This window comes from Piliocolobus tephrosceles, chromosome 6, assembly GCF_002776525.5.
Source record: "Piliocolobus tephrosceles isolate RC106 chromosome 6, ASM277652v3, whole genome shotgun sequence".
Lineage (NCBI taxonomy): Eukaryota > Metazoa > Chordata > Mammalia > Primates > Cercopithecidae > Piliocolobus > Piliocolobus tephrosceles.
The window spans coordinates 109,033,546-109,052,490 of NC_045439.1; the positions used below are offsets into that span (position 1 = coordinate 109,033,546).

The 18,945-nt window shown below is 38.7% G+C and overlaps 1 protein-coding gene across 7 annotated transcripts in view; it reads right to left on the reverse strand.

Annotated features, from left to right (window-relative positions):
* The window catches only part of TCF12 (transcription factor 12), a 423,136-nt gene that overhangs the window by 13,528 nt on the left and 390,663 nt on the right, over window positions 1-18,945 (reverse strand). For 5 of the 7 annotated variants that reach the window (XM_023228652.2, XM_023228649.2, XM_023228656.2 and 2 more), the window contains 3 exons: window positions 13,821-13,935; window positions 12,759-12,921; window positions 2,105-2,337 (listed from right to left, as the gene is read on the reverse strand). In XM_023228652.2, the coding sequence (XP_023084420.1) occupies window positions 2,105-2,337; window positions 12,759-12,921; window positions 13,821-13,935 (511 nt within the window). The remainder of the gene's footprint in view (window positions 1-2,104; window positions 2,338-12,758; window positions 12,922-13,820; window positions 13,936-18,945) is intronic. The other 2 variants (XM_023228653.2, XM_023228651.2) reach the window with 1 other exon arrangement.

Consider the following 18,945-nt stretch of genomic DNA (forward strand, 5'->3'; position numbering starts at 1 on the left):
TACATACATACATACATACATACATACATACATACATACATACATACCTTACAAAGATCCCTGGGCTTTTATGTAAAGTCCTAAGACAAGGCTTCAAGCCCAGCCTGAAGGCAGGGGAGAAGCAGGCTTTTCTGAACATCAAAGTAATCCCTAACAAAGTTACAGTTCAGTGTATTTGAAATCTGTTCAAATTCTCATCAGTCAAAGACTCCTTAGACAGAGCTTTGCACAACTGTATGAAGTAGTCAGTACCCATAACAGACCAGAAAGTCAGTAGTAAGAAAGCCTAGATGATAGATCTTCTCTTAGACTCAGCTTTTCTGTTCTAGGTGCCCGCATGGAACCACCGCAAATTCCAATGTTACAAATGAATAAGGTCTATCTAGGCATGGTAGAATTTATGTTTTATTTATTTATGTTTGTGTTTTTCAAACACAGAAGTATTTCTCGTTTTAATGGCTTAGATCTGAAGTAGGTATCTCTGTGTTTAAAAAAAAAGTTTTTAAAAACACAAATGACTGCATTCTGATTCTAATGCACTATAGGAGGAAAAGGTGCTGTGTATTAGAATAAATTCTGGTACTCCTGTTCACCAGACAGTAAGACTTTCACAGCTGAGAGGGAGGCAGTGGCTTTAACAATAAATGGCTGGATGAAGTCAGGGTAGAAGATACCCTGGGCTGAAGAGGAGGAGGATGAGTGTACTTGAAACACTGAACATAGGTGCCTTGCTGCCTTCAGAGCGAGACAAAGGGTGTCAGACATAATTCAAGGAAAAAAAAAAAAAATTGGTAAAGTGACAGGAGGTATCAGTAGTTCAAGGAACCACTGTTTCTGCCACAGGTGAGTGGGTAACAATCGGCCTCCTCATGGATATCCGAAGGGAGTCTATAACTCTTTGAAGATTAGGTTTCATTAACATTTATACTCCACAGATATTTCGAGGACCTTGGGAGAAGAGGAGCAAGTATCCATTTTTAATGTTAGGTTGATTATACACAAAATGATCTATCCCTCATTCTTATTCATTAAATATATTGGAGGGAAGTGGATGAATTAACTACTACTGTATATATTTCTGCAAGTTTGTTTAAGTTATCTAACTCTGGTTTTCCTAAGAAAGAGTACTCATTCTGCAATCTATGCTGAGGCTCCATGGCTGTAGTTTTCAAGCATTTGCCCACCCTATTCTTTTTTGAATCTTCTTCACACAAAATCCAAAGAATTCCTCTCAGAGAGACTAGTGGTCAGATCTGGAACCTGGGGCCACATCTATGAATTCCTTGCAAAAAGGCTTAGGATATTTTAAGACAATATGTAAGTATATGGAGAAACTCAAACTTGATGGTAAAACCTCTTAAAGACAAGAAGTTTCTATTATTTGATAACCCAGGGTCTAGGACATAGCTGGTTGGAACACAGGAGGTATGCAATAAATACACATTGCACAAATGAAGTTTCAAAGGTTCTTCAAGGCTGCAACAAACTTCCTGAAAAATCAAAGTGAGTCAGCAGTGGGTGAGCTGTTTTGCCCTTAAGGACACACAGGCATGCCCATGTATGTTAGCCCAAAAAGTTTTTGGTGTTCCTGGTCTGGGGTCAACAAAGAAGCCCTGAGACCTTATTTATATGGGTGTAAAGGTATCTGGCAAAGGCAGAAGGGACCATGACAAGGCATCCTATTAACCAGCAGGGCATGGTAGATACTCTAAAGTAGAGCAGGCAAGAAAATGAATACAGAGAAGTAGGAAACACATAAAGAGCAGGGAGGAGGGCAGGTCCAGGCAGGTAAATTTGATGGTTGAGAGATCAGAAGCAACCAGAGCAAAGTGACACAAAGCACTACTGCTGAGCAGCAGGTAGAGGCTGTTTGTTCTCTGCTTTGTTTCACAGAATTACTCTCTAATGGTTGAGAACACTGAGCCCACAGATACTGGGTAATACCGTGAGACAGAGGTGAGAATACAAGGAAAACGACCCTGATGATACAGTGGCAGAAGTACTGCGAGAAATAACAACTTCCCCAAGCAGAAGAGCAACTATAAACAGAAATGTCTGCCCATTTGAAGCAGAACAGTTATACATCTCGGCTGAACCTACTTACCTCTGACTTGCTGTTCTAGACTAAGGATGACTGCCACAGCTTGATGAAGAATAAGGAGTTTTGTTTGGGGTTTTTCACTCTTCAAGTGAAGTTGACACATTCGGCCAAGCTCTTTGAATGCTTCATTAATATCCCGCACGCGTAAGCGTTCTCTGGCATTGTTAGCCATCCGCCTCTCCTTCTCCCTTTCTATCTTCTGTTCAGGGTTCAAATCCTCATCTTCATTAGTACTGCTAGAAAATAAAGTAACGACAAAGTCTATTAGGTTCCCTATAAGGTTAGATATGCTGATTGCGCACAACTATAAAGCGTAAAGATGGATATGAAAACTACCTATACATTTTGTAAACAGTTGTAATAGGTGCAGTTAACATGACTGTATATTCGTTTTCAATTTTTCTTCAATGCATATATACAGTCATATAGTTGAAATATACCACATACACACACTCTGAAGTGCATTTTTCATTGCATATTATAGCATAAAGATTTCTCCAGAAACTCTTCACAAATATAAGATCAACAACTACATAATATACTAGCACCTTGCTACACAGAATGTGATCCACAAATCAGCAGCATCAGCATTACTGGGAGCTTATTAAAAATACTGGAGTAGAATCTCTCAGGTTCTACTCCCATCTTACTGAATTAGAAGCTGCATTTTAACATGTTCCCCAGATGACTGATACACACATTACAGTTTGAAAGCCCTACTAGTACATGAATGTATAATTTACTTAGCTTATGCTCTTAAATATACTCTGGCGGTTACCTGGTAAGAAGAAAGAAGGAAAGCTTAAGATACAGATTGAGAGAAGTATCTCAGAAAATGGCTATTTTTTGTTCTAGAGAGAAATTATCATCAGTGATGATGATTATAAAACACGGGAGAAAAGACACAATTTTTTGAAGGGCAAATTGGCAAAACGAATCCAGAGCCCTAATGTTTATTACCTGTTGATCAGCAATTCCAACTTTGGAAATTCATCCTAAGGATATAATTAGAGATGCACATAGAAATTTATGTAAAGGGAGATGATCACAGAATTATTTACATTAGCAATATATTGGGATCTAATAATAGGAAATGGGTTAAATAAATCATAGTACATTCAGACAATGCACCGTTATGTAGTTTCTAAAATCAAGCTGCAGATTATGCTAAGTAAAAAAAGCCAGTCATGAAAGATCATATACATACTCTACAATTCCATTTACGTGAACTTCTAGAGAAGACAAAACTATGGTAACAGAAAGCAGATCAATGGCTGCCAAGGACCATGGGATTGAGGAAAGGGACTCACTACCAAGGGGAACAAGGACATTTTTTGAGGTGGTGAAAATATTCAACATTATGAATATGGTGGCTGCTATATAACTTTTACACTTGTCAAAATGACAAAATATACACATTTTAACATACATACAGACTGTATATTTAAAATTAGTGAATTTTATTATTACATGTGTATTAAGCCTCAATAAAGCTGATCCAAAACAAAAAACACAACACTTTAAAAAAATACATTGTTGAGGTGGGTCACTTCCAAGATGGCCGAATAGGAAGAGCTCTGGTCTACAGCTCCCAGCAAGATTGATGCAGAAGATGGGTGATTTCTGCATTTCCAACTGAGGTACCTGGTTCATCTCACTGGGAATGGCTGGACAGTGGGTGCAGCCAATGGAGGGTGAGTTGAAGCAGGGTGGGGCATCGCCTCACCCAGGAAGCACAAGGGGTTGGGGTATTACCCTTTCCTAGCCAAGGGAAGCCATGAGTGACTGTACCTGGAGCAGCAGTACACTCCTGCCCAAATACTGCGCTTTTCCCATGGTCTTTGCAAGACGAGGAGATTCCCTCCCGTGCCTGGCACAGTGGGTCTCAGGCCCACGGATCCTTGCTTGCTGCTAGCACAGCAGTCTGAGACCGACCTGGGATGCTTAAGTTTGGCCGAAGAAAGGGCATCTGCCATGCTGAGGCTTGAGTAGGCAGTTCTATGCTCACAGTGTAAACAAAGCGGCAGGGAAGCTCAAACTGGGTGGAGCCCACTGCAGCCCAGCAAGGCCTACTGCCTCTCTGGACTCCACCTGTGGGGCAGGGCATATCTGAACAAAAAGCAGCAGACAGCTTCTCCAGACTTAAACAGCCCTGCCTGACAGCTTTGAAGAGAACAGTGGTTCTCCCAGCATGGCATTCGAGCTCTGATAACGGACAGACTGCCTCCTCAAGTGGGTCCCTGACCCCCGTGTAGCCTGACTGGGAGACACCTCCCAGGAGGGACCGAAAGACACTTCACACAGGCGGGTGCCCCTGTGGGATGAAACTTTCAGAGAAAGGATCAGGCAGTAATATTTGCTGTTCTGCAGCCTCTGCTGGTGATACCCAGGAAAACAGGGTCTGGAGTGGACCTCCAGCAAACTCCCAACAGACCTGCAGCTGAGGGGCCGGTCTGTCAGAAGGAAAACTAACAAACAGAAAGGAATAGCAGCAACATCAACAAAAAGGACATCCACACCAAAACCCCATTTGTAGGTCACCAACATCAAAAACCAAAGGCAGATAAATAAAACCTTATCTTTGTGGGGTTTTATCTGCCCAGCCAGAGCAGAAAGGCTGAAAATTCCAAAAGCCAGAACGCTGCTTCTCCTCCAAAGGGATACAACTGTTGTTATCAACAAGGGAGCAAAACTGGATGGAGAATGAGTCTGATAAGCTGACAGAAGCAGGCTTCAGAAGGTCAGTGACAACAAACTTCTCCAGGCTAAAGGAGCATGTTCTAACCCACTGTAAGGAAGCAAAAAACTTTGAAAAAAGGCTAGACGAATGGCTAAATAGAATAACCAGTGTAGAGAGGACCTTAAATAACCTGATGGAGCTGAAAACCATAGTACGAGAAGTTCGTGAAGCATACACAAGCTTCAATAGCTGATTTGATCAAGCAGAAGAAAGGATATCAGTGATTGAAGATCAAATTAATGAAATAAAGCGAGAAGACAAGATTAGAGAAAAAAGAGTGAAAACCAATGAACAAAGCCTCCAAGAAATATGGGACTATGCGAAAAGAACAAATCTACGTTTGATTGATATACCTGAAAGTGATGGGGAGAATGGAACCAAGTTAGAAAACACTCTTCAGGGTATTATCCAGGAGAACCTCCCCAACCTAGCAAGGCAGGCCAACATTCAAAATCAGGAAATACAGAGAACACCACAAAGATACTCCTCAAGAAGAGCAACTCCAAGACACATAATTGTCAGATTCACCAAGGCTGAAATGAAGGAAAAAATGTTAAGGGCAGCCAGAGAGCAAGATCAGATTACCCACAAAGGGGAGCCCATCAGACTAACAGTGGATCTCTCAGCAGAAACCCTACAGGCCAGAAGAGAGTGGGGGCCAATATTTAACATTCTTAAACAAAAGAATTTTCAACTCAGAAAATTTTCATATCCAGCCAAACTAAGCTTCATAAGTGAAAGAGAAATAAAATCCTTTACAGACAAGCAAATGCTGAGAGATTCTCTCACCACCAGGCCTGCCTTACAAGAGCTCCTGAAGGAAGCACTAAACATGGAAAGAAACGACCGGTACCAGCCACTGCAAAAACGTGCCAAATTGTAAAGACCACTGACGCTATGAAGAAACTGCATCAATTAATGGGCAAAATAACCAGTAGTATCATAATGACAGGATCAAATTAACACATAACAATATTAACCTTAAATGTAAATGGGCTAAATGCCCCAATTAAAAGACAGAGACTGACAAATTGGACAGAGTCAAGACCCATCAATGTCCTGTACTCAGGAGACCCACGTCACGTGCAAAGACAAACATAGGCTCAAAATAAAGGGATGGAGGAAGATCTACCAAGCAAACAGAACGAAAAAAAAAAAAAAAAAAAAAAAGCAAGCAGGGGTTGCAATCCTGGTCTCTGATAAAGCAGACTTTCAACCAACAAAGATAAAAAGAGACAAAGAAGGCCATTACATAATGGTAAAGGGATCAATGCAACAAGAAGAGCTAACTATCCTAAATATATACACACCCAATACAGGAGCACCCAGATTCATAAAGTAAGTTCTTACAGACCTACAAAGAGACTTAGACTCCCACACAATAATAACGTGAGACTTTAACACCCCACTGTCAATATTAGATCAACGAGACAGAAAATTAACAAGGATATTCAGGACTTGAACTCAGCTCTGGACCAGGCGGACTTAACAGTCATCTACAGAACTCTCCACCCCAAATCAACAGATCTCAGCACCACATCGCACTTATTCTAAAATTGACCACATAATTGGAAGTAAAGCACTCCTGAGCAAATGTAAAAGAATAGAAATCACAACAAACTGTCTCTCAGACCACAGTGAAATCAAATTAGAACTTATCACGAAAAAAAAAAAAAAGTAAACAGTGGTTAATTCTGAATAGTGGGGTTTCTTGTGATTTCTGTGTATACTTTTCTGTGTTTTCTAAATTTCTGTAATAAAAATAGACTATATAATCAGAGAAAAAATATGAGGGAGATGCTCTGTAACAGCTTATAGAAAGTTCTATTTATAATTCAGATATAAATTACTGACCATGGCTTCTCAGAACCCTGAAATAATGTGCAAAAATAGCAGACATTTTTACCTCTTCTTTAATACCCTGAGTATTCTAATAAAAGAACAAGTACACAGGCCAGGCATGGTGGCTCGTGCTTGTAACCTTAGTGGTTTGGGAAGCTGAGGCGGGCATGGGGGAACTGCTTGAGTCCAGCAGTTTGAGGTTATTGGCCACTGCACTCCAGCCTGGGTGACAAACAGAGACCCTGTCTCTAAAAAGTATGCAATATCTTTTGACAAAAGAAAATCACTGGTTCTTTGACTTCAAAAAGGCTTTTAAAGATCAACGAGCCCAATGGTGTCCACAGAGAGCCACTCATTGGAATCTCCAGGAGCACTTAAAAAACACAGCTTTCCAGGTCTCACTACCAGGGATGCTAGACTCACTAATTTAGTGAGTTTGGGTTGGGGCCTAGGCACCTGTATTTCTAAAATGTTCCAGGGTCTGTGCAGCAGGGCTGAGAACCACTTCAAGACCTAGGATCACATAGCTAATTGGTGGCAGTATAATGATGAGATGTCAGGTCAGTGCTCCATGGAAGCAAGCCTACACCATACACTTAAAATTACCACCATAACATTACCACTGTAACAGTAGATATAGTATCGTTATTGAGTGCTTACTGTGTGCTACACAGTGTGCAAAGGGTTTTACATGCATCATTTTCAGGTTATTCCTACAAGAATCCTGTAACAGAAAGTCTCTTTTTAGAGAAGAAGAAACTGAGCTCAAAGACTTGCCCAAAGTCACTTGGCAAGTATGTAATGGAACCACAATTCAAACCCTTATTTTGTCCAAGGGTCATGTTATTAACCTATTCATTATTATGGACTATTACTAACCTATTAATGCTGCCTCCTAATTTTTGAAGACCTATAATATGGGTCAGCAAACTGATCTTTGAGCTGGTCATCCGTTTTTGTAAGTAAAATTTTTTTGGAACAGCGATACCCATTTGACTTTGACTACTTTTGTGCTATGATGGCAGAGGTGAGTAGCTGTGACAGACACTATATGTCCAATAAAGCCTAAAAGAGTCACTATTTGGGACTTTATAGAGAAAGTTTGCTGATTCCTGATCTATAAAAAGATGAATACGGAGGAAAGATGTAAATTGTTTCCGTTAAAATTCTATTTGAATAAAAACTATGTAAGAGTTAAGATGCCTCCATAAAGTGGTCTCTGAATTCCTTGACACAGTTTTTCCTTCCTTATGCCCCTGGTAGTTGAGTACAAAGCATATTAAAGTAACAACATTAACATCGTAAGATTTCCTTTTTCCCAAGATAAATGTTTAGGTGTTGAAAACAGTGAGAATGTCAAAAGAGCAAAAGGACCCCTTTTAAGTATGTGAATGACAGAAAGGACCATTCTGCTTCTTTTAGTTTTATCTACCATCCTCATTGCACCATAATTCAACACAAAGAACGATGTTTTAAATCTGTATAAGATATATACATATCATTGATAAATGAGTATGTATGCCAAGAAATAGGGTGTACCACAAATATACTAAATTATCTAACTTTTAAATTTTCATCAAAAAAAGTATTCTTTTTTTAGAGACAGCATTTCCGTGTCAGCCAGGCTAGAGCGCAGTGGCATGATCACGTCTCACTATAGCCTTAAACTTCTGAACTGAAGCAATCTTCCTGCCTTACACTCCCAAGTAGCTGGGACTACGGGCGTTTGCCACCATGCCTCGCTGGTTTTTATAACTTTTTGTAGAGACAGAATCTAGCTATGTAGCCCAGGCTGGTCTTGAACTTCTGGTCTCAAGTGATCCTCCTGCCTTAGCCACCCAAAGTGCTGGGATTATAGGCATGAGCCACTGTGCCTGGCCTAACTCATCTAATTTTAATGTAGAACTGGAAGAAAAATTTGAAGGAAAAATCTGGAAATCACTTGAAACTAATGTACTATGTGTCTGTATTCATACTTCAAAGCAAGGTCAAGCCCATTTTCTAGAAAACTCCATGACATCATTCTGCCTAGAATACTTCCTTTTTCTTTTTTTTTTTTTTTTTTTTTTTGAGACGGAGTCTTGCTCTGTCGCCCGAGCTGGAGTGCAGTGGCCAGATCTCAGCTCACTGCAAGCTCCGCCTCCCGGGTTTACGCCATTCTCCTGCCTCAGCCTCCGGAGTAGCTGGGACTACAGGCGCCCGCCACCTCGCCCGGCTAGTTTTTTTTGTATTTTTAGTAGAGACGGGGTTTCACCGTGTTAGCCAGGATGGTCTCGATCTCCTGACCTCGTGATCCGCCCGTCTCGGCCTCCCAAAGTGCTGGGATTACAGGCTTGAGCCACCGCGCCCGGCCAATACTTCCTTTTTCATACTTTTCTCAAATTACTATTTAAATGTTTGTTAAAAACAAACATTTTTTGAGAAGGACCGATGGTAAATATTCTCAGCTTTGGTGGGCCATGTAGTCTCTGTGGCAACTATTCTAGTCTGGCAATGCAGTATGAAAACAGCCACAGACAATGGGTAAATGAATGGGGCATGGTGGTGTTCTAATAAAACTTTATAAAAACAGGCAGCACCTGGGCGCAGTGGCTCACACCTGTAATCCCAGCACTTTGGGAGGACGAGGTGAGCAGATCACTTGAGGCCAGGAGTTTGAAACCAGCCTGGAAAACACGGTGAAACCCTGTCTCTACTAAAAACACAAAAATTAGCGAGGCATGGTGCCTGCCTGTTATCCCAGGCACTTGGGAGGCTGAGGCTGCAGTGAGCCAAGATCACCCCATGGCATTCCAGCCTGGGTGACAGCGAGACCCTGTCTTAAAATACACACACACACACACACACACAAATAAAATAAAAACAAAAACAAAAATAGGCAGTGAGCTGGGTAGGCCCATGGGCCATAATTTGCTGACCCCTGGCCGGGCGCGGTGGCTCAAGCCTGTAATCCCAGCACTTTGGGAGGCCGAGACGGGCGGATCACGAGGTCAGGAGATCGAGACCATCCTGGCTAACACGGTGAAACCCCGTCTCTACTAAAAATACAAAAAAAACTAGCCGGGCGAGGTGGCGGGCGCCTGTAGTCCCAGCTACTCCGGAGGCTGAGGCAGGAGAATGGCGTAAACCCGGGAGGCAGAGCTTGCAGTGAGCTGAGATCCGGCCACTGCACTCCAGTCCGGGTGACAGAGCGAGACTCCACCTCAAAAAAAAAAAAAAAAAAAAAATTTGCTGACCCCTTGTTTAATTAAATCAGTCTTACCATATACTTAGCCCTTATATTAATATACAGTTATGAGCCCATAATAACATTCTCGTCAAAGAAGGACTACATATATGACAGTGGTCTTATTATATTGGAGCTAAAAAATGTCTATTATCTAGTAATATAGCTGTGGTAAGGCTGCAGCACGTTAGTCATGTAATGCACTGTTTGTATAGGTGCTGATATAAACAAACCTACCGTGCTGCCAGTTGTATAAAAGCATGCAATGAAGTACAGTACACACTACAGCAAGTCCTCAGTGTCACTGATCAGTTCTTGGAAACTGCAACTTCATGCAAAATGACATACAATAAAGCCAGTTTTATCATAGGTTAATTGATATAAATAAGAGGTAAGTTCCTACAGTACATTTCTGGTGACAAAATACCACCAAACTTCTAAATAAAGACCAAAATACACTTTAATATTAAACAATGAAATAAATGTGAACTATTCATATATTTAAGAAAGACTCATAAAAATAAGTAAGATTATTATTTACCCAATTATTCCAGTTCAGGGTCAGTGGGAGGCTGGAGCCTATCCCAGCAGCTCAGGGAGCAAGGCAGAAACAACCCTGGACAGGATGCCATTTCATTGCAGGGCACACTCTCACACACACCCACACGTTCTCATACTGGGAAAATTTAGACACGTTAATCAACCTAACACACATTTTCGGGGTGAAGGAAGAAACTGGAGTACTCAGAGAAAACCCACATGAGGAGACGTGGGAAGAATGTACCAACTCCACAATGAAAGAGGCTCCAGCTAGGAATCAATTTTTTTTTCTCATCATTTCACAAACTGATGTTTTTTGAGGACCTGCTGTACTCGATAATAATAACTAGTTATGTTATTGGTTTATGTATTTATACTATACTATACTATACTATACTTTTTATCATTAGAGTATACTTCTAACTTAAAAAAAAGTTGGCTGGGTGCTGCTATACTATACTATACTATACTTTTTATCATTAGAGTATACTTCTAACTTAAAAAAAAGTTGGCTGGGTGCGGTGGCCCACGTCTGTAATCCCAGCACTTTAGGAGGCCAAGGCAGGCGGATCACTGGAGGTCAGGAGTTCGAAACCAGCCTGGCCAACATGGCGAAAAACCATCTCTACTAAAAATACAAAACTTCACCGGGTGTGGTGGCAGGCACCTGTAGTCCCAGCTACTCTGGAGGCTGAGGCAAGAGAACTGCTTGAGCCCAGGAGGCGGAGGTTGCAGTGAGCTGAGATTGTACCACTGCACTCCAGCCTGGATGACAAGAGTGAGACTCCATCTCAAAAAAACAACAAAAAAAGAAAAGGTTAACTGTAAGACCTGAAGGCAGCTCCTTTAGGAGGTATTCCAGAAGAGGGCTTTGTTACCATAGGAGATGACAGCTTCCTGCATGTTACTGCCTGTGAAGACGTTCAGTGGGACAAGATGTGGAGGTGGAAGACAGTGATATTAATGATCTTGACTTTGTGGAGGCCTAGGCTAACATGTGTGTTTGTGTCTTAGTTTTTAACAACAAAGTTTGAAAAGTAAAAAAAAAAATTTAAATAGAAAAAAGCTTACAAAGGCTGGGTACAGTCCCTCATGCCTGTAATCCCAGCATTTTGGGAGGCTGAGGTAGGCAGATCACTTGTGGTCAGGAGTTCCAGACTTGCCTGGCCAACATGGTGAAACCCCGTCTCTAGTAAAACTACAAAAATTAGCCTGGAGTGGTGAGGGGTGCCTGCAATCCCAGCTACTTGGGAGGCTAAGGCAGGAGAATCATCTGAACCCAGGAGATGGGGGTTGCAGTGAGCCGAGATGATGCCACTGCATTCCAGCCTGGGTGACAGAGCAAGACTCCATTTCAAAACAAAAAAAAAAAACCAAAACAAACAAACAAACAAACAAAAAAAGCTTACAAAAGAATTTAAAGAAAGTATTTTTGTATAGCTATATAATGTGTTTGTGTTTTAAGCTATCACTACAGAGTCAAAAAATTAAAAATAATGTAAAAGTTTTTAAAGTAAAAGACATACAGTAAGCTAAGGTTAATTTACTATCGAAGAGAAATATGTTTTAATAAACGAAATATAGCCTAAATGTACAGTGTCTGTAAAGTCTACAATAGTGTACAGAAATGTCCTAGGCCTTCACATTCACTCACCTGCTCACTGAATCACCCAGAGCAATTTCGAGTCCTGTAAGCTCTATTCAAGATAAGTGCCCTATACAGGTGTACCATATTTTATCTTTTATTTTTACTGTGCCTTTTAGGTGTTTAGATACATAAATTCTTACCATTGTGTTACAATTGCCTACAGCACTCAGTTCACTAACATGGTATACAGGTATACAGCCTAGGAACAGGTTAGGTTTGTGAAAGTATACTGTATGTTTGCACAATGATGAAATTGCCTAGCAATGCATTTCTTAGAATATATCCCGTTGTTAAGTGACACCTGACCATATTCAAATATTAATTGATAAAATCTATCTAAATGTCCCTAATACATAATTTAACTTCTTTTAGCTATTTTACCTTCTACTTGTCTAACAGACTAAGCAACTTGAGCGAAGAGATATATTTTATATATAGTCCCTCAAATGGTGTAGTATGAAGGAAAACATAATTTTGAAATCAAACCTTCATATACTTCTAGTTTATAGGGATGACGTGGTGATTGAGACAACATACACAAAAATCCTAACACGATACCTAGAACATAGCTGGCAGTTAATAAATGCATGACACCCAACTTCTCAAGTATTTTTACCTATGGAAAATGAATAAAATTTAAAACCTGGATGCTAACAAATACCTTGTTCTTCCTCTAGATGAAACCTTGATGTCTTTTTGGGAGGATTCATCATCTGACTTCATGTCATCTGATGAAGGAGGTTCATGAAGGTTTTCATCCTTTTCTTTGTTTTCAGTCTTGATTTCTGTTGTAACAACAGTTCCAGACTGACTCTGCAAGCCACCTAACAAAGAGGCAAAGGAAAGATAAAAGACGAGATGCATTTATGAATTAGAGCTAAGACAATAAAAAGCTTTCTAACTGGTGAATATCCTTAGCGGTTACAGGGTTAGGATGGAGGTTTGAAGATGTAGGAAAGTATACTATTTAGAGCTGAAAAGAGTATGTCCACATCCTTGTGCTTTTCGACAGCATTTATATTTAAAAGAACAAGTCCGACCCCCATGACCAGTGTAATGCTCACTTTCAGGCACTATTTAACAAAAGAACAAGGATGAGAAACAATGGATTTTAGAAACTAACTTCTAAGATGCTGCAGAGGTAAAGGACATAAGCTTAACATCTTCCTGGATACACAGTAAAATAGGCATCATGGTTAAATGTAACTGGGAGAACTTTATTTTGGTGATCTTATTTGCACTTTTAAGTGCTCTATCTTCACACTTATTTGCAAGCTTTATTGGAACAGTGATCAAGTTTGTTTTTTATCGAAACTATATGTCTCTTCAATCAAACGATAATCTCTAAAACAACAGCTTCCATCATTCGGAGCTCTCAGTATAGTCAGAAATATCTGTCACTGCCTCTAGGGACCATGCAGATACATTCATGAGGGAAAATGTCTGAGGAAGAGGGACATGACAGAACAGGAAGAGGTAAAAGATAACTGGTAAATACTGAACAACAGTCTGTACGTGGATCTATTCAACAATAAGTATCTGTAATTGTCAACCTAGGTGGGCCAGTTGGAACCCTAAATATCTGCTCTCCACAGTACTATCTGGAATTCCCTCACCTAAATGACTTTTGATTCACAGATGTCAATCCAGCTGTGAGAAAGGTGAGAGTGTTCCAAATGATATCTCTGTCTGCATTAAATCTGAAAACCAACAATATAGTTACCTCTATAATTTTCTTGTGTTTTATGGTTCAGGTCTGTGCTTGAAGTAGTGACTGTACTAGACAGGACTGAATGATTGCCATTGAGACTGACAGAGTCTTCCCGATGAGTTCCAACCTAAAGAAAATCCACAAAAACCCAAAAATAAAAAAATGATCAACATAGTTCAGGGGCAATAACTGTCCAAATTATTCTACTAGGTTTAATAGAGAAAACAGTATCACTCATCTGATTTCAGCAACTTTTTCTGGATGTCATTATTTTGGTTTTTGGGGAGAATTTCAAAATATTAATACTTCATAGTAGTACTGCTTTTAAATCAAAAGAACACATAGCGTTTTTTAAAAATGAAACTTCTAATTTGTAAATTTTAAATCCCACAGAGGGTGTTTGTGAGAAACAAATGAGCTGATAAAGCATTCTATAAGTCACAATGCAGTACATATCACAGGGTCTATTAATAATCCTATATAATCAGTCGGAAAATCTATTTCATATAATACCTAAATACATTAAAGTATGCATGAACTGGCATTTAACAAAATACTTCTACATTCCAAGCAATAGTAGTATTTATCTAAGTTTGCCCCCTCTATCATATATAGTATCTTATTTTTTCTCTGTCTCCCTTCAAAATTTTTGAAAGAGCAACAAAAGCAATACAAAATTAAAAGAATTTAGGCCGGGCACGGTGGCTCACACCTGTAATCCCAGCACTTTGGGAGGCAGAGGCAGGCGGATCACAAGGTTAGGAAATTGAGACCATCCTAGCTAACACGGTGAAACCTTATCTCTATTAAAAATACAAAAAATTAGCTGTGCATGGTGGCAGGTGCCTGTAGTCCCAGCTACTTGGGAGGCCGAGGCAGGAGGATGGTGTGAACCCAGGAGGCGGAGCTTGCAGTGAGCAAGATCGCGCCACTGAACTCCAGCCTGGGCGACAGAGCAAGACTCTGTCTCAAAAACAAAACAAAACAAACAAACAAAACAAACAACAACAACAACAACAAAAGAACTAAACAAAAGTTGTGCATTGCTAGGCAGCAAAATTGGCATGTATTTTTATTTCCAGCTTTAATCAAACTTATATGAGTCACAGTTAACCTGAAATAGAAAAGCTAAAGCATGCAAACACCATCAGTCAGCTATAGCAATATTAATATACATAGAAAAACTTGTTACAGATGAAGTTTTTATTAGAATAGTAGCAGACGTGTCAACTAGAAGATTAAGCTTTTAATTAAATAGGTTTATTGCCTACAGTTATACATGAGAACAACTGTTTTTCAATAAATCCTTCAATCCTAGTAAACTGCCAAGCTTTGAATCCCTCTTGAGTCATTAATATAGCTTTTATCTTCCATGACTTTGTATGATTTTACCCTAAGAGGAATAAATACCCCTATGCGAGTTTATCGTTTGGTTTTTCTGTGAGCTAAACAAAAGGAACCAAAGCAAAATTTTAGGCAATGCAGGTCATTTGGTAGTAGATCTAATTAGAATAGATTCGTTCTTCCACCACACTTTCTAAGAAATGTTTGTTTTTTACACTTATTCTCATCTTTATTTTTAAGAAGCCCATTTAGTGGATTTTAAAATTTAATTCAATAGTTACTTTTAAAACGATTTTAAATAGTGGTCATTGCTGAGCACTATTTGTGTCACTACTCCCTTAGGTAATAATCATGCATCCACTACACCCTTTTCCTAAACCACACAATTTCACCATGTATTAGAATCACAAAATCTTAAAGCTGGGAAGGGACCACAGAAACTATGGCAGACTTCCACCCCACTTCCCACTTTCAGAAAGTTTCAGTATTTAGTTGTTCCCCTAAAAAAACTTGAGAAGAATCTGAAGTACTCAACCTAACAATCAGTAAAGAAATGGACTGTGAAAATTGTATTCAAGAGAGCAAATTATTTTTAAAATGTTTCAAGAAATTCTGTTTCAAGGGTATCATGGTCTTGTTTATTCTTAACGAACGAGGGTGCTTTCATACTATGAAGTACTCAGTGATCTAAGAGGAAAGGAAGTTCAAAATCCCATTTTATAAAAATAGATATGGGCAAACACAATATATGGCTGCAAATTCTTTGGAACCTTGGAAGATAAGCCCTACTCTAAAGATTAAATACATCTAGGAGAATTTTGATGGGCTGGGGAAATAATTGTAAGTTAAAGTAAAAGCTGAGGTGTATTTGTATTTATAATAATGTGGACTTGAAACTTCAATGATCCCTGGCAATAAGTGCTAATTCTGTTTTTACATAACATTTTGAACTATCACACCAAGTAATTTAAAAGGAAATAGCCTTCTAAAATTTAAATTTTAAACATATGTATACTTAGTGTATGTTACACATGTGAAACATTTTATAGCTATGTAAGGCAATACTACTAAACAGCAACAAATTGAATTTTCACTTATCTAAGTGATGATGCATCTGCTGAATTCTGATTTCCTTTCACTTCATCAGTACAAATAATTCTTTGATTTTTAAAAAACTCAACTATTAAAAAAATGTCTGATCATTATCTAAATAATAAATCTTAGAAATTTTACTTTTCCCTTAAGGAAAATCAGAAAGGGTGCTAGATTTGTTTTGCAACAGGAACACCAGCAAATATTTTTACACTATAGAATAATACAAACTAAGTATTTTCTCACATGAACTTAAACATAGTTTACAAACGAAAAAATTTAACTGGCACACACAGCAAAAATATAAGCCTTTTAAAAAAAGGCCTCAGACTAGAAGAAGGCTTGAAGTCTGGAGTTTTTCATGTTAATGAAGTTAGCAGGAACTTTTTCTTTGTAACTTGATTCCCCTTGCAAATGGCCCTCATATATTTTCTGGAGAATTTGACTTTCACAGTTCTTATAGTTCTCTTTAACCCTTGCTCTCCTGGGCTCCCAAGTCTTCCCTTTAATCTGCAGCTCCACATTCAAATGGCTCTGTCTACACATACAACAGGTGTATAAACAGTTCTTTGTCTGAGCCTAGAGCCTGTGGGGCCAGCCAGATAGGACTCAGTTTAATTGTTCACCTCGTTAGCATACAGCTGACAGGCTGCGGCTGTTGGGGGAGTAGCAGGGCAAGGCAAACCCCAAGCCCTGCTACCCTCTACATTTCAATGATTATGAAGAGCTCCATTTCAGAATAAAAGGCCCATGCCATTAAATGACACCATCCTGCATACTCAATCTTCGCAATCTATGTATGGCCTTACTTTTCTGGGAGCACCCAACAAGGGACTTGTTTTCATTTAATTTGGCCAATGGCTTTAGCACTCACAATGGAAAAATGTTAAATCTAATTAGTTGATTAATAAGAGGTCTTGTGAATTAAGGGACAAACTGAAAAACAGTATGAATTCCTCTTGATTTTGAATTCTAATAATTTGTTCAATTTGTACTATTCACTGAACACTAATGATTTAAATTAATCACTATTAATTTACAGATTGGTTAAAGGATCTTTATATACTGTCTACTCCAAGATTTTGATTTATCTGAAGAGAGGTTTTACTAGAAACTTGGTAGTATTACATTTGTTACGGTAACCTCTATGGTTTTCAAATTTTAAAAAACTTGCCATTTTGAACAATTTTGAATTTTAAAATGTTACCAAAAGCCTTAAAAAGCACTATAATGTCATCTTAATAAAAATAAAAATTTAAAAAATTGCCCATTTAGGAAAAATTACTTGGAAAGAGTAAAAGAGTGGTTAAAAGTAAAATCCTTCTACTCAGTTGAAACATAGACACACAATTTCTACCGTATTACAAACCCCTTTACTAAAATAAAATACTGTCCAAATGGAAGATTAAAATGATTTCAAATTTATTTTGATAAATGACAAAAATACTAAGATAATTTTGAATAAAATATTACCCTATTTGCCTATCAATCTTTACTTAGTCTTAAGTCTCCTGTAACTAAGAAACATATGGTTTCTCTAACTGCTTTAAAATTTAGAAAAGATATGATTTATATTTTTAAATAATTGTATAAGGCAGACTTACATTTTATAATTTAACATTATTTACTATGCTCTCATACAAGAATATGTCACTTCTTCAACCACCACTTAACAACAAAAAACCCAAGCAATACCAAAAACTAACTAGGAGAAATGCCTGGATTAAATTTTATCAGGACTTCTAACAATGATATCAAAAGATCTCACAGATAAAATTTTATCCTATGTCATGAATAAGAAACGGTTTTAGATCTGCATCAAGTTTCCATTAGTACAAAATGCTTCGAATTTCATTTAGTTTTGGTTTGAAAGTTGAAGTTACTGCCTGATTGAGAAATAACAGTACTTTTCATTAATGAGAAAGGTACTTTGATGGAGTTATCTTGTTGGGCCTAGGTACTTAGGTATTACAGCCATAAATCGATGGGATGTACACTAACTTTATACTGCAGAGAGCTCTTTGTAATGCTCAAATGAAATTCATGATTCTCTCTTTTTTTTTTAATTGATACAGAGTCTCACTCTGTCACTCAGTATGAAGTGTGGTAGTGTGATCACGGCTCACTGCAGCCTTGAACTCCTGGAACAAGTGATCCTCTTACCTCTTCCTCGCAAGCACCTGGGATTACAGGCATGAGCCACCACATATGGCTAAGATGAGGTCTCCCCATGTTGCCCAGGCTGGTCTTGAACTCCTAGGCTGAAGCAATAGTCCCACCTTAGCCTCCCAAAGTGCTGGGATTACAGGTGTAAGCCACCATATATTGCTAAAATTCGTGATTCTTTTATTTTCAGTTTTCTACTAAAAAAATTTTCATCTCAGCAGTTTATTCTAAAAGTTTAGCCTTAGCTAAATAAATGGGAACAAAACTAAAGCCAAATGCTGACATTTCAATAGTTCTAAAAACTCTTGATTTCGTGTTTTAAAATTTAAATGACATATCAATATCAAATACTAATGAGGACAAGGAAATGCTTGGCCAAATGGTTACTGTGTCCGTGTAAACTTTACACTGCTAGCGACCTTGATCACTGATTTGTCTGTACTGCAGACTGGGAGCTGACCTGTTTCTCTTATCTATCTATCTAATCTATCTATCTATCTATCTATCTATCTATCTATCTATCTATCTATCTATC